Source organism: Ammodytes marinus (assembly GCF_949987685.1).
Source record: "Ammodytes marinus genome assembly, chromosome: 4".
Classification (NCBI taxonomy): Eukaryota; Metazoa; Chordata; class Actinopteri; order Uranoscopiformes; family Ammodytidae; genus Ammodytes; species Ammodytes marinus.
In genome coordinates, this window is record NC_137233.1 from 3,930,773 (window position 1) to 3,945,772 (window position 15,000).

Here is a 15,000-nt window from a genome sequence, read left to right on the forward strand (position 1 = left end):
GTTTGCACAGGGAAATGCTACCATGTCATGTGTTGGAAATTGTAGAGGTAACAGTACCGATTCCTAGCATGCTATGAACCTCTTAGGTACAAGGTATGGATGGGAATTGAACCCATGATCTTTGGTTTACGAGACCAACGCCTTACCACTTGGCCACCACACCTGTTTCTAAAACCTCTATGATGACACACAGAGGGAAGTAAAAGTCTTATCTCGAGGAACTTGCTGCAATGTGGTTGTTTCAAAATCTACATGACTTGATTAATGTTAAAATGTCTGCTGCAACCCTCAGTTCTTTTAAATCGAGTCTGAAGACTTTTCTGTTTCCATTTTAACCTGTACTTTTTATTTTATTTAAATGTTTTACTTCTTTTCATTCACTTTTAAATGTCTTCTAATGTGTTTTATGTATTGCAATCTTGCCCCTGTAAAGCACTTTGAGTGGCCTTGTGTCTGAATTGTGCTATAGAAATAAACTTGCCTTGCCTTGAAGTTTAACTCATAATATGGACGGAAACAGAATGCTACAATGTAAAAGGCTTCTGTGTAACTACGTTCAATCATGTGATACTGAGCAATCTCATTTGCATGGGATCCACTTGAGTGACATCAAACAGGCATCACAGTATGACTGGCGTTTGCACAGTGAAATGCTATGATGTCATGTGTTGAAAATTGTAGAGGTAACAGTACTAATTCCTAGCATGCTCCTCTTAGGTACAAGGTATGGATGGGAATTGAACCCATGATCTTTGGTTTACGAGACCAACGCCTTACCACTTGGCCACCACACCTGTTTCTAAAACCACTATGATGACACGGAGAGGGAAGTAAAAGTCTTATCTTAAGGAACTTGCTGCACTGTGGTGGGTCAACCATGACGATTGAACCTCAACTCAGTAAGCATATTTTAGTTCATTTCATTTTCCTTTATTTATCCTCGAAAGATCAATTGAGGGGTGATGACCCTCTTTTACAATGACGTCGAGTCAAATACAGATATACAATATACAATGAGAATACATAACAAGCTTACATATGGCGCTTTTCCACCGCATGGTATCAGCTCGACTCGACTCGACTCAACTCGCATTTTTGGCGTTTCCACCGCAATTTCATGGTACCTGGTACCTGCTAGCGGCTGCTTTTTTAGTATCGCCTTGCTCTAGGGTCCAAGCGAGCTGAGTCGAGCTAAAAGGTGACGTCGGCAGACGGCCGGCCGCTGATTGGCCAGAGACTACCGTCTGCCGGCTTCATTCTGTTGATTATTCTCCCCTTGATTCTCAACAACTCTCCGGGACTTTTATGTGTATTTTGTCTCGCCGCGTGCAGCCTTCTTTGGCTCGCTTTCATTTGATTTGCATCACAGACCCGATTTTTTTCTCTCCATATATTCGCTAAGCTCACCCAGTTGTGTTGGCTGTTGGGGAAGTTACTTTGAACATACGAGAGGAGACATAGCAGCTAGGCTAAATAGCCTATAGCAGCAAGCTGGGACAGACATGATAGCGAGCGATTACATTACAAGCCTCGGACTGCACTGATTACCTCAATAAAATATTCAGGCTGAGACACGGCTTGCATTTGAAAACACGTATCCTGAAACAAGCACTTAACAGTCAACTTTATCATGCCGTGTTTACGTGCATAGGGATGTACGTGACGCATCCCTACAGCTGTGTGGCAGTCACACATCAGGACACAAACCCTCCCTTTTAACGGCCCGTAGCAATATTATTCTACTTCTTTTAGCAAACAGATACAAGGGGAGTATTTTCTTAAACATTTCTCATCCGTGTTTTTGGCGGTTGGTTCAGTTAATAGTGCAACAACTGCTCGTAATTTCTGCTTTGCTACTTGACTCCGGAGTTGGCTTTCAGCCCCTTACGACAACCCCGCCCACGTTCAGGAGGTACTATTTTCGGTGGAAAACGACCCGTGCTGCTACCAAACCAAGTTAAACTGAGTCGAGTTGAGTCGAGTCGAGCTACATTTGCGGTGGAAAAGCGCCAAAAGAGACAACAACAATTAAAACATTCAGATCAATTGAATAAAGTAGAACAATAGCCTGATTAAAACAGTTACAAGTGGAGTGGGGCTGATTCAAAATAATACGTTTAAATTGGTTAACAGTTATAAGTGTATTTATTTTAATTTGATATTAAGAGAGATGTTTAGATCGCCAGAATGCAAATACAAATATTCTAAGGGAAACACAATCATTAAGGTATGGACTGTACCCACATATGACCATCCCATCTGAAGGTGGGGTGTGCCTTGGATATTTAAAGTAGCTACGATAAATCTAAAACATTTCTGAAACAGTCTAATTTTTCCTCTGATGATCATAAATTACATGTCGAACAGGAAACGAGACCATCAGTGCAAAGAATGCTATTTTTATTTTAGTTTTTCTCAATGCCTTTGTGATGTGTCACGCTCACCCTGGAACTATAGATGGTGTAGTAAAATGCACTACCACTTTCGTCAAAAGGCGGGCGATAGAATTAAAACAAACTGAAAGTTCCTCAGAGCACCTTTAAAGGAGGGAGAATTATTGTACACCACTTAATACATATTAGTTGAAAAAAATTTAAAAAAAAGTACAAGAAGAAATAAAAGAAAAGACAAGAAAAAAAAGAAAGGAAGATAAAAGTTAAGAAGATGCTGTTTTTTTGTTATTTATTTTTTTTTATGCCATCTCTGAAAAACCACAATGAATCTTGGGATATGTAACTCATAATATGGGCAGAAACAGAATGCTACAATGTGAAAGGCTTTTGTGTAACTAAGTCGAATCATATGATGATGGTGGTGAAATACAATGAACAGAACAATCTCATTTGCATTGGATCCACATGAGTGACATCAAAGTTTGCGTAAGAAAATGCTACGATGACATGTGTTGTGCTACAACTCATAGAATAATCAGGCCTCCTTCATGGCATGTTATGAACCTCTTAGGTACAAGGTATGGATGGGAATTGAACCCATGATCTTTGGTTTACGAGACCAACGCCTTACCACTTGGCCACCACACCACACCACACCACACCACACCACACCACACATCAAGAACTTCAATATTTCAAAATTGAAATATTCTAAAGTTGCAGCTAATCTCGGCTAAAGTTTGGGCATTCTCCGGATATTTAACTAGTCATGTCTGGACACAAATGCACACTCGCATTAACACATACATGGAATTTACAGCTGCCATAATAACTGGATAAGTATTCAACAGCTTAGTTTTTTTATATTTTCCTAATATAATAAGCAGAAACCAGTAAGTTATAGACTGGATGACAACGTTGTTGCAAGAGGGAGATTAATGCTACACCACAAACTAAATAGTTTCAGTTTTCTTAATGTAATCAAAACATGACATGATATGAATAATGTTAATATTTGATTAGAAATAGGGGTAAACAGAAAGCTACAATGTGACAGCCTCTTGCTTTTATATCCGTCACATAAGCATGAACAGAGAAGTCTCATATGAGGCATTTGGACACTGAGTGTGGTGTGAGTCATACAGGCATCACAGTTTTAATAATGTTAGCAAATTGAATTGCTATGATTTCATGCGTTGAGCTGAAACTTATCAAGTTTGCAGTTCAGCGACTCATTCCAAGGCTTGGTCCTTTACATCAAGGGTTAGGAAACTGAGCAAGATATGGAACCTAGACCAAATTGTATGTTCAAATTTGGTCTAGATTCCATATCTTGTATGAATGGGAATTGAACCCATGATCTTTGGTTTACAAGAACAACACCTTACCACTTGGCCACCACAACTGGCATATGTCAACATTTACATGTCAATGTCATGCAAATAGGACAAACATGAACATTGACAAAAACAAATGTGTTCGTAGTTTGAGTGCTACATTCATATTTTCAACAAGAAAGCTGCTCTTTGATCCTTGGGCATCGAAACTTAAATAGTCTACAACGTCTTTAAACGTTCTTTGTTGTCTTTTGTTTACTTTTTTGTTTGGTTTTAAGGCTAGAAGCATTTATTTCATGTAAAATATTTATTTTTTAAGTCTTGACCAAGTGTATGGTCTGTACATTGGAAAAAGACTGATAAATAAATGAATAAAAAATAAAATAAAATAAAATAAAATAAAATAAAATAAAATAAAATAAAATAAAATAAAATAAAATAAAATAAAATAAAATAAAATAAAATAAAATAAAATAAAATAAAATAAAATAAAATAAAATAAAATAAAATAAAATAAAATAAAATAAAATAAAATAAAATAAAATACATCTAAAAAGGTCAGAGGACACGGACGCTCCCCCAGATACAACAGCTGGTGTAGTAAAAACACTACCGCTTTTGTCCAAAGGGGGTGCTAGAATCAACACAAACTAGAAAGTTCCTCAGAGCACCTTTGAAGTTGCTTCACCAAACGGTTTCTGTCTTTCTCTTTTTGGAACAACTCAAACCCTGCGTTCCAATCCCCATACTTCCCTACTATTTAGTATGCCAGAAAAAGATTTAGGATGTCCCAATACATGCACGTCAATTGTACTATACTGAAAACACATAAATGTCCCCACTAACTCCAATAGAAATTTGGAGTATTCGTCTTTATTCTTGACATTTCTCGACATAATGAAAACAAAATCTTGCTTGTCTGATTTTTTTTTTCTCTCCTGTGGCACTTCTTCTGTACTTTAGTATGTAGTGTAGTAAAAATAAAAAGTATGTGGATTGGAACGCAGGGAAAGTCTTCTGAGGGATGAATGAGGCTTTGACAGTCGCCTCACGCTGAATGCAACTGTCAGATAATAACAAAGAAAGAATACAGAAATACCAAATGGCTGCATTTATATAGCACTATCCAAAGCACTTTACAGGGTTTTTGAAGCCCATTCAACTAGTAAAGGCACAATCTCACCCCATATGGAAGCAAGCTACCCCTGTGTGTGTGTGTGTGTGTGAGCTACCATTGTGTCTGCATGAGGACACTTTGACAATTGTACTGAAGGGAATGGAACTGTAGACGATCAACTCAACAATAACACACAGCTGGGCTCTTTTTACTTTTTACTCAAGAAATGCTATGATTGATTTCACATGTCTGAATCTTATATATGTCATGAATGCATAAGATATTAACCTCTTCAATGAAAGCTTTAGGTGTTGAAGGTATGGATGGGAATTGAACCCATGATCTTTGGTTTACGAGACCAACGCCTTACCACTTGGCCACCACACCTTACATCTAAGGAATTTACGTCTTGAAATGTAGTTTGAAACAGCAGTACTTTGGGGTCTTTGGTGATCCACAGTATTAGATTTGGTGCATTATAACCAAATAGAGCTAGCGCCCACCTACCAACTTCCGCTCAATTTTAATTTCCCTTCAATAGTCAGTCTTTGGTTGCGTTCCGAATCTCATACTCTTTCTTTCTTCTATTCGACATACTACATCGGACGATAAAAATAATCTAGTTAGGATGCAGTAGGCATACTATTGGGACATACTTTTACTCTCTTATTTAGCACCATGAGTGATGTGGCTATCAGATTTATACTAATAACAACTTGAAGCTAAGAGCTGGTAGGAATGTTTAGTCTTTGTAAATTTTCTAGCAGGATTCCAGTAAAAGGAATCGCACCCTGTTGTTGTCAAAATAAAATGCATGCTGCCTTCTCTAACATATGTAGAACAGATAAGGTGAATTATTGCTATACTTGTATGTGTACTCATGGTTTCCCTATCTGATTTTTAAAGGTGCTATGAGGAAATTTTAAATATTTCTGAAACAGTCTAATTTGTGATATATGGTTTATACCATCTTTGAACGTTTCTTGGTGATCTTTTGTTAACTTTTTTTGTTTGTTTGTATTGCTCGAAACATTTATTGTATGTTCATTGATTTAAAAAAGGTATGTGTGTGTGAGAGTGTGTGTGTGTGTGTGTGTGTGTGTGTGTGTGTGTGTGTACCTGCTGTTAGAGAGTGTGTGTGTGTGTGTGTGTGTGTGTGTGTGTGTGTGTGTGTGTGTGTGTGTGTGTGTGTGTGTGTGTGTGTGTGCGTGTCTGTGTGTGTGTGTGTGTGTGTGTGTGTGTGTACCTGTGGTGAGAGTGAGGGGTAGAGCCACAGCCTTGGTGTTGGTCAGTGTGAGCAGGTTTTTATTTGCAGTGAAGACCGTCAGCTGTTGGAAGCCCTGACATGTTCCCCAGATAGGGAAGAAGTCCCCGGCATCATTCGCCTGTAGAGTACAACAATATTTCTCACATATATTTGTATTATACATATTTCTATATAATATATTATCTGTATATTGTATCTACGATATGTAGTGAGGAAGGTAGCACAGTCAAAGGTGTGATGACATTTTTTAATTTTTCAGAATTTTTATTTTATTTTATTATTAAAAAAAAAAAAAAAATGTTTTTACATGTAATGATAATTTGTAAATAGTTAGTTATTAGATGTGTTTGTGTGTGTGTGTCTGTCTGTCTGTCTGTCTGTCTGTCTGTCTGTCCGTCTGTCTGTCTGTCTGTCTGTCTGTCTGTCTGTCTGTCTGTCTGTCTGTCTGTCCGTCCGTCCGTCCGTCCGTCTGTCTGTCCTCACCTTCAGAGCCAGGTCATAGAAGATCTTTGCAGCGCGACTGAACAGCGACTTCTCGATATCGACATCTCCTCCCGGCAGCAACAACCTGCGGAGACATTTTGGGTGAACACACACAATTGGAGCCTTTCCATTTTAACCTGTACTTTTTATTCTATTGAAATGGTCTACTTCTTTTCATTCGCTTTTAAATGTCTTCTAATGTGTTTTATGTATTTTAATCTTGCCCCTGTAAAAGCACTTTGAGTGGCCTTGTGTCTGAATTGTGCTATATAAATAAACTTGCCTTGCCTTGCCTCAATTTTTTTTTTTTAACCTTTATTTATACAGGTAAATCCCATTGAGACCGAAGACTCTTTTACAAGGGAGACCTGTTTTCCTTTCCCACGTTACCATTCACACACATTCATACACCGACCGATAGCAGCAGGCTAACTATCGACACTCACACATTGTTTTTCTTTCATTGTTTTCTTTCTTTCTGGCTTTTGAATGTACGGTATTTTAAAAGTCCACACATCATGGTTGATTTCACTTTGTATGACAGCAATCACACGTGTACTTTGATAAACACCAACTACCATATATAGGGCTGGTTTCACAGACATGGATTAAGCCTAGTCCTGGACTAAATGGAATTTTGAATGGAGATTGTCCATTGAAAGTACAATGTAGTCCAGAACTAGGCTTAATCCATGTCTGTGAAACCGGCCCATTATGTATTATACGTAAACAACGTACGATCAACTCACCCATTTATTGAGGAGAATATCCGAGTGTACTCTTCTTCTGTGCGGTTAATTCTAGTAGAAAACAAAAGGCAAAAGGCACAAAATTAAAAAAAAAAAGTTAATCCCATTCACTGTCTAGAACATTTCAATACAATATGAATTAATCGTGACATCAGCAGTTACATATAAACACACAGGCAAAAATGCTGTAAAAAAAGACTGTCATAAATGTATCAATTTGTACTGAGAAAGTGATAGAGTCTGCGAGAATCAGCAACCTCTTTTAAATCACTTCTTAAACCTGCAGTGTGTAGAATTTTGGGTTTTATTTCCTATCAGATTTTGTAGAAAGTAATTATAATATCCATAAGTACATTTAATTTAGTGCATAATAGCTGAAAAATATGTTTTGAATTATTTTTTTCCCCTATAAAGGGTCTCATATATGTCCATATTTCTGCATATTTTGGACCAAGGCCTTGTGCCGCCATCTTGAAAGTGTCATAGTTGGAATGTCATCAGGTGCATTGTTTAAAATGTAGAATTGTTCTTGTCCTTGAAGGCCACTGTAGCTTCTGTTATTATTCTAAAGGGTTGGGGTTACCCAGGGAGTGTTGCATTCTAGAACTTTGTAGAACTTTCTTGATGATGTCATATTACACACTGCACCTTTAAAACACATTTTTATTTTTATGATGCCATCTTTTTATTCTACTTAGGGATGGACATTTATAATTTTTTCTTTAACCGGTTAACCACAAGAATGAACGGTTATTAACCGGTTAACCGTTAAGATTGAATGTAGCCTATTTATAGTGAAATACCTGAAGCATTATAGCAGGGCTCCCGACCTTCTTTGTTCCAAGGACCGGCACATTCAATTAAAAACAACTCAGGGACCAGTAGTCTATGTAAATGCATTTTGACACAGTTCACTTTCTTACATCCGGTTTAGCAAAATCAAAATGAGAGTCTGGATTTGAGATAAATTAAGAGTTTTTTTTTTTTTTTAACCATTTAACCTTTAGTATTAACCGGTTAAAGATCTTCTTAACGGTTAACGGTTAACAGGTTAACCATGGTCATCCCCAATTCTACATATTATTTTTATTCTCTTCCTCAATGTCTTTTTATCCTAGCACCTATTAATCATGTTTGGTTTGTTGTGTATATATATGAGTATGTGTATCTATCTAATTGTGTATGTGTTTTTTGATTGGTATATGTCTTTATTTGATTTGCCCTTGCTCCTATGTATTGCATGTAAAAGCACTTTGTAAACCACTGTTTTGAAAGGTGCCATATGAATAAAGTTATTAGAGTGAGCCCCCTCTCATTTGCAAAGGCCCCGCCCACATTAACCCACATTGTGCACCATGACTGATCCAGCTGGAGTCAGATATAATATGAATCTGACGTATGGAGAGGATCAGGAATGTTTACTCTTTGTTAATTTTCTAGAAGGATTTCCATAACGGAGATCCCCATGAAGGTGTTAAAATAAAATGATGCTATTCAACGAGTAGGATGTTAGTAGTCAATAGGCTCGTTCGACCTGTCGCCGTCTTGCTAAGACCTGCGCAATTATGGCGCTCGTCTTGCTGAGCGCACTGCATTATGGTTAGACTTTTTGTCCCACTTGCACCCGTGGCTGGCTGCGGCTCGGCTGCTTGAGACTTTGAAGTCCCGCGGGACCAAGACGGACACAGACACTGGAGCAAGTCGCTGCAGTTGCTCCCCACGGGCTGCGGGAGCGAAATGTCTGATGGGAAACGTCTTGCTGACAGGCGGAGCTGAGCGCTAATTGGGAGTTTAAACCTCGTGCCTTTGATGCGTTTCCCCAATTGGTTAGGCAAAAGTCTGACATCACCGCTCAAAATTAAATTACGATCCATTCTTTTTGATTTTAATTTATGTTTAATCATTAGGCCGCCACAATATGCATTTAAGCAGAAATGTAGGCTACTTAATCAGAGTTAAACCTCTGAACCCTTGACATAGAAATAATTTGGATGTGTAACTCTCCTGTATAGATATATTTAAAAGTGAACACAAACTTGAGTCACATAAGATCTTGGTGAAGTGATTTTTATACCATTAAGATTAAATCATAGGCTTATTTCAAGTGATCTAAATGGTCTGGGGATTGTATTTTACATGTAGTGTCGCAAAGCCAGACCAAAACTACAACAAGTAGTTTGTTTGTTACACATCATAATACAGTTCATCATATCCATCTCTACAATAATAATAAGGGATCTTTTCTTAGACCTTCTTTATTTAGGCCGATCATATTCGTTATGTGAAGGGAGAAATACTAAACCTCCTTTATTTGGATTTGTAAATTATTCTTGTAAATTATTCTTTATCACTTAAAAGTAGGTGTTCTAGTAAAGTAACAAGAAAGATAAAGATGTGTGGGGAATGGGGATATTAGCTTATATCTCGTTTCTTGTTTTGAAAATGCCCCTCGCTTTTAAAGTGTTTACTCGTCTTTGTGTTGTGTTCTGCTTCTAATCGGTTGTAGCATGTGTGACTCTCCTGCGAATATGTTTCTAATAGGCCTTCAAAATAAAACTAGAAAACGAACTGCATCCGCAACAAGGACGCTACTTCCGACTCGGAGCTGTCCGGCTTCAGTCAGGCATTTTCGTCACTCCCCCGACTGCACTCGGCTACTCTCGTCTACTTTCCAGACGAGCTGAAAGTTAGGTCGAACGAGCCTAATCACTGCAGGAATATTTCACCCATATGGAACCATCGTTCTATCATTCAAAAGTCACTTTTATAATATAATGAATGAGGTTTTTCTTTCCTCAGTCTTCCCTTGGCCCAGCTGTCCTGTTAATCCTTTCCCTACATTTTTACTGAAGTGATGTCACATTAATAAAATGTAGGTGTAGACAGTGAGACCATAAAACACTATTTCTGCCTTTTCTCAGGCTAGGATGAACCGATTTTTAAAATGTTTGCACATTTATACTACATAGGATCTCAGAGTTCAATACACCTTCATATTTCCACCGGTGAAGTATGTCTTTAAGTATAGCGTACCAAGCAGACTATTGCAACATTGAAGATACCTTGACATGGTAAATGCATATACCTGACAGAGACAACACACAGGCTGAGGTAGTATTGAGATGTTGTTCATTTGCAAAGGCCACGCCCAAAAATGATCTGTAATATGTACACTAGCAGCTAACACAAACATAACACCCTACTTAATTAACACACTAATTCAACTGGAAAAACAGGCTTTTATTGTGAAGGTGCCAGCATAAACACAATGCATTAGGTCACTGTGGTTAGCGGTTAGAGGTTGTTCCTTTGCAAAGGCCCCGCCCACATTAACCCACATAGTGCACCGTGACTGATCCAGCTGGAGTCAGATCCAACATCAACCTGACGTATAGAGAGAATCAGGAATGTTTACTCTTTGTTAATTTTCTAGAAGGATTTCCATAACGGAGATCCCCATGAAGGTGTCAAAATAAAATAAAATGCTGCCATTAAATGGTCAGGTCAAATGCAGCTCTAAAAAAAATGTATTGACCTCTCCAAATGTTCAGTGTCTCTTGTTTTACTATGTATAGGCATATGTTTGAGTAGAATGAACACTTTGATTATATTCTATAAACTACTAGCCTGGAAATCCAGACCCTGATATCTTGAACGATAGAGGGTCTGGCCACGATCAATAGTAATTTCCAACTCAAGGGGCGGCTCCTACTCGTGCATTTCAAATGCCTCTGCACGCAGTTGGATAGCACTACAACCAATCAGAGCGATGCACAAGGTGACGTATTAAGCCCGTTCGTTTAGCGAACAGCTGTTAAACTGTTAAATTAAACTTTTGCCGTGGTCGGTCGGCAAAACAGAACATTCCTCTTTCTTGTTAATGAAAGATTTGAGTGCCGTCTTCCAAATCGTTAAGGGTCGAGGCCAAAGCAGTCTCAAACTCACACAACATATCCATCTTTGATGTTTACTATCACGGCTTCGACGTTGCATGCACGTCACTGTCGTCATCCGGTTACGTCCGCCCCAGAGCACCATACAAAGGGCTCTGGCGCGCCCATATTAGATAGAACCAATTGAAACGTGAACCCAGATTTCAAAAAACTTCAATGGAGAGTGTCCAGACCAACAGGCGCAGCAAATTTAATTTGCCAGCGCCTAGTGGCAGGTCTGGGAATGCCAGGCTAATAAACTACTGAATTTCAACCAAATTCCCCACAAAAATATTTTCATTTAGAGCATTTCCATTAAAGGTGCTGTAAGCGGAATGGTTCTTTTAGCTAACTTCCTGTCAGTTACTGCAGTTAGCAGTCCCCTCACTCGTCCCTACGTCACCACATTAATGCACTGCGGTCTTCAAGCAGCGAGTTATCTAGCATCATCTCAGATCCATAAGTGTGATAAAACATGATGAAAACCATCAAAACAGACATTGGGAATTGATTTTCAGCTGCTCCGCCATTGTAGGGGCATAAACCCCGCCCACATTAACCCACATAGTGCACCATGACTGATCCACCTGGAGTCAGATATAATATGAATCTGACGTATGGAGAGAGGCAGGAATGTTTACTCTTTGTTAATTTTCTAGAAGGATTTCCATAACGGAGATCCCCATAAAAGTGTCAAAATAAAATGATGTTAGCTCAATTTACAAACGTTAACTCACTTGAAGGTGGGTGTCTGTGTCACTTGAAGTTTATAACTATTGGATCTGCCCAGTGCCACTCTGGATCTGCCAACCAATCGCATAACGTTTGGTAGTGACGTACAGTATGTCATGTGCCGGCTTCTGACTACAACTGAAACTGGCGCACAACCTCAATGTCATTGTTCTCAGCCACTCCCTCTGTTCGCTGATTGGACCGGTAAAAATCTATCCTGAGAAAGCCCGCAAAAGTACCGCAGACCCAGACTGACTACTGAAGGGAAATGACAATTGAGTTAGTAGGGCTTTTAGTATGAGTGGGACGTTAGTAGGGCTTTTAGTATGAGTGGGACGTTAGTAGGGCTTTTAGTATGAGTAGGACGTTAGTATGGTTTTTAGTATGAGTCAGACGTTAGTAGGACTTTTAGTATGAGTCAGACGTTAGTAGGGCTTTTAGTACGAGTAGAACATTAGAAGGGCTTTTAGTATGAGTAGGACATTAGGGCTTTTCGAGCACAGCCTATGTGATTCAGAATACAGCCTATATTTGAATCATAACTAACACTACTAAGCATACTATACGTTATTTTTACTTCCTCCTACCCCCTTTCCAGCATGTAGAAAATAGTGTATTTTTTTATTTTTATTTTTTATTTATTCATCTAATATTATTTTACAGTAACTTGTTTTTTTCAGACAGACATATAGATAGATAGATAGATAGATAGATAGATAGATAGATAGATAGATAGAGAGATAGATAGATAGATAGATAGATAGATAGATAGATAGATAGATAGATAGATAGATAGATAGATAGATAGATAGAGATGGACGGACGGACGGACGGACGGACGGACGGACGGACAGACAGACAGATAGATAGATAGGTAGGAGACAATATGGCTACTAACGCCCTACTCATACTAACGTCCTACTCAAACTAAAAGCCCTACTAACGTCCTACTCATACTAAAAACCCTACTAACGTTTTTTTTTGTATTGTGTTGCTTGCATGTTAGAAATAAAGACAATCAATCATTAACAGACAGTTTTACCTGATAGGAACCACCCTGGCTCCGCCCCCCTCCAGGAACTTCACATACGAAGCCGCGATGTAAGAAGAGCCGCGAGCAAACCGGTCCCTTGGAAGGTTCTCCTGTGCCAACACTCCTGAGGAAGGATAATATAGAAACAATAACATTAAGAAATTACATTTTGTCTGTCTGTCTGTCTGTCTGTCTGTCTGTCTGTCTGTCTGTCTGTCTGTCTATCTGTATGTCTATCCATCCATCCATCCATCTATCTATTCATCTATCTATCTATCTATCTATCTATCTATCTATCCATCCATCCATCCATCCATCCATCCATCCATCCATCCATCCATCCATCCATCCATCTATCTATCTATCTATCTATCTATCTATCTATCTATCCATCTATCTATCTATCTAGCTAGTTGTGAATTAACTGTGTAAAATTGTTTCATGTAGTTGTATATTGATGTATTGTATTAAGCTGGGAACACACCGCATTGGCCGCCTGCGGCGGTTGGCCGCGTGGACGCAGGAGGCTCGCCGCTTGATCATATTGGGCCATATATTCCTGACGCCGACGCCGAGATCAGACCCGTCACACTTACGGTGCAACAACAACAACAGCATGGTCCAGCTGTGCCAAAAAATACAGATGTAGGTTCACTGTGTATCCAGCGGCAGTCATGTCACAAATATCATTAAAACAGCCTGAACACGCACCCCGATCGCAAATACACACACATTAACAGCAATTCAGCAACATACTAAACACATTAACAACAGCAGTGTGTGCTCAGCAGCACAAATAAAGGCAAACATCAGCCTACCTGAAAGTGAAAGTGTGCCGGCTGACGGAGGACAACACCGGTGCTTCGCTGTACTAGAATTCCACACGGACACTGCCGTCAACTTTGGGTTCATATTATCCTCAGGAGCAGCACACAGCTGGGTGAGTTTCACTATGCTAACCGGCGCTACCTTGGCTAAAGTACAACCAACAGCTAAACAGATGCAAAAACATATTTGCAGAATGTATTGGAAGCCCGATGTCCTCACTCCACACGCCCACCTCGTCTTGCAGACCACCGCCACCGGGCAATCTCAACGCTGATTGGCTGTGGAGGCGCGGCGCCCGGCGGCGCTGCAGAAAAAGATGAAAATTTTCATCTTTTTCTGCGGCGCCGTGCTCGCCGCACAAGCCTTCGATTCACGCTCCTTCGATGACACAATTTCTATGCGCCGCTAATGGCCGCGCTCCCGATTCGACCACGCGCCGCGCAAGAGCCCGCTGCCGGCCGCTGGACGCCGATTATTGGGTGGACGTGCGGCCACGCGCTAGTACATTGACTTTGTATGTAATCTCGCCGCGCGGCCAGTGCGGTGTGTTCCCAGCTTTATGACTTGCCTTAGGACTACGGATGCGAATTAGCATTTATGCTAACTCCGGCATATTTACATTGATGCTTTGCTGACATGTTGATTAATATGCACTGTCCTAATCAAATAAAACTAAAAACAAAAACAAAAAAAAACTAAACTATCTGTTTGTCTGTCTGTCTGTCTGTCTGTCTGTCTGTCTGTCTGTCTGTCTGTCTATCTATCTATCTATCTATCTATCTATCTATCTATCTATCTATCTATCTATCTATCTATCTATCTATCTATCTATCTATCTATCTATCTATCTATCTATCTATCTGTCTGTCTGTCTGTCTGTCTGTCTGTCTGTCTGTCTGTCTGTCTGTCTGTCTGTCTGTCTATCTATATATCTATATGTCTGTCTGTCTGTCTGTCTGTCTGTCTGTATGTCTATCTATCTATTTATCTATCTATCTATCTATCTATCTATCTATCTATCTATCTATCTATCTATCTATCTATCTATCTATCTATCTATCTATCTATCTATCTATCTATCTATCTATCTGTCTGTCTGTCTGTCTGTCTGTCTGTCTGTCTGTCTGTC

At 39.3% G+C, this 15,000-nt stretch overlaps 1 protein-coding gene across 2 annotated transcripts in view; it reads right to left on the reverse strand.

The window, feature by feature from the left end:
• Nucleotides 1-15,000, reverse strand: part of LOC307249608 (gamma-glutamyl hydrolase-like) — a 30,678-nt gene that overhangs the window by 11,946 nt on the left and 3,732 nt on the right. For both annotated transcript variants that reach the window (XR_013844842.1, XM_080026411.1), the window contains exons 2-5: nucleotides 13,053-13,167; nucleotides 7,347-7,397; nucleotides 6,598-6,682; nucleotides 6,094-6,232 (exon numbers count right to left, since the gene is read on the reverse strand). Coding sequence is in view for 1 of the 2 variants with exons in the window: in XM_080026411.1 (XP_079882537.1) it covers nucleotides 6,094-6,232; nucleotides 6,598-6,682; nucleotides 7,347-7,397; nucleotides 13,053-13,167 (390 nt within the window). In the remaining variant the exon portion in view is untranslated. The remainder of the gene's footprint in view (nucleotides 1-6,093; nucleotides 6,233-6,597; nucleotides 6,683-7,346; nucleotides 7,398-13,052; nucleotides 13,168-15,000) is intronic.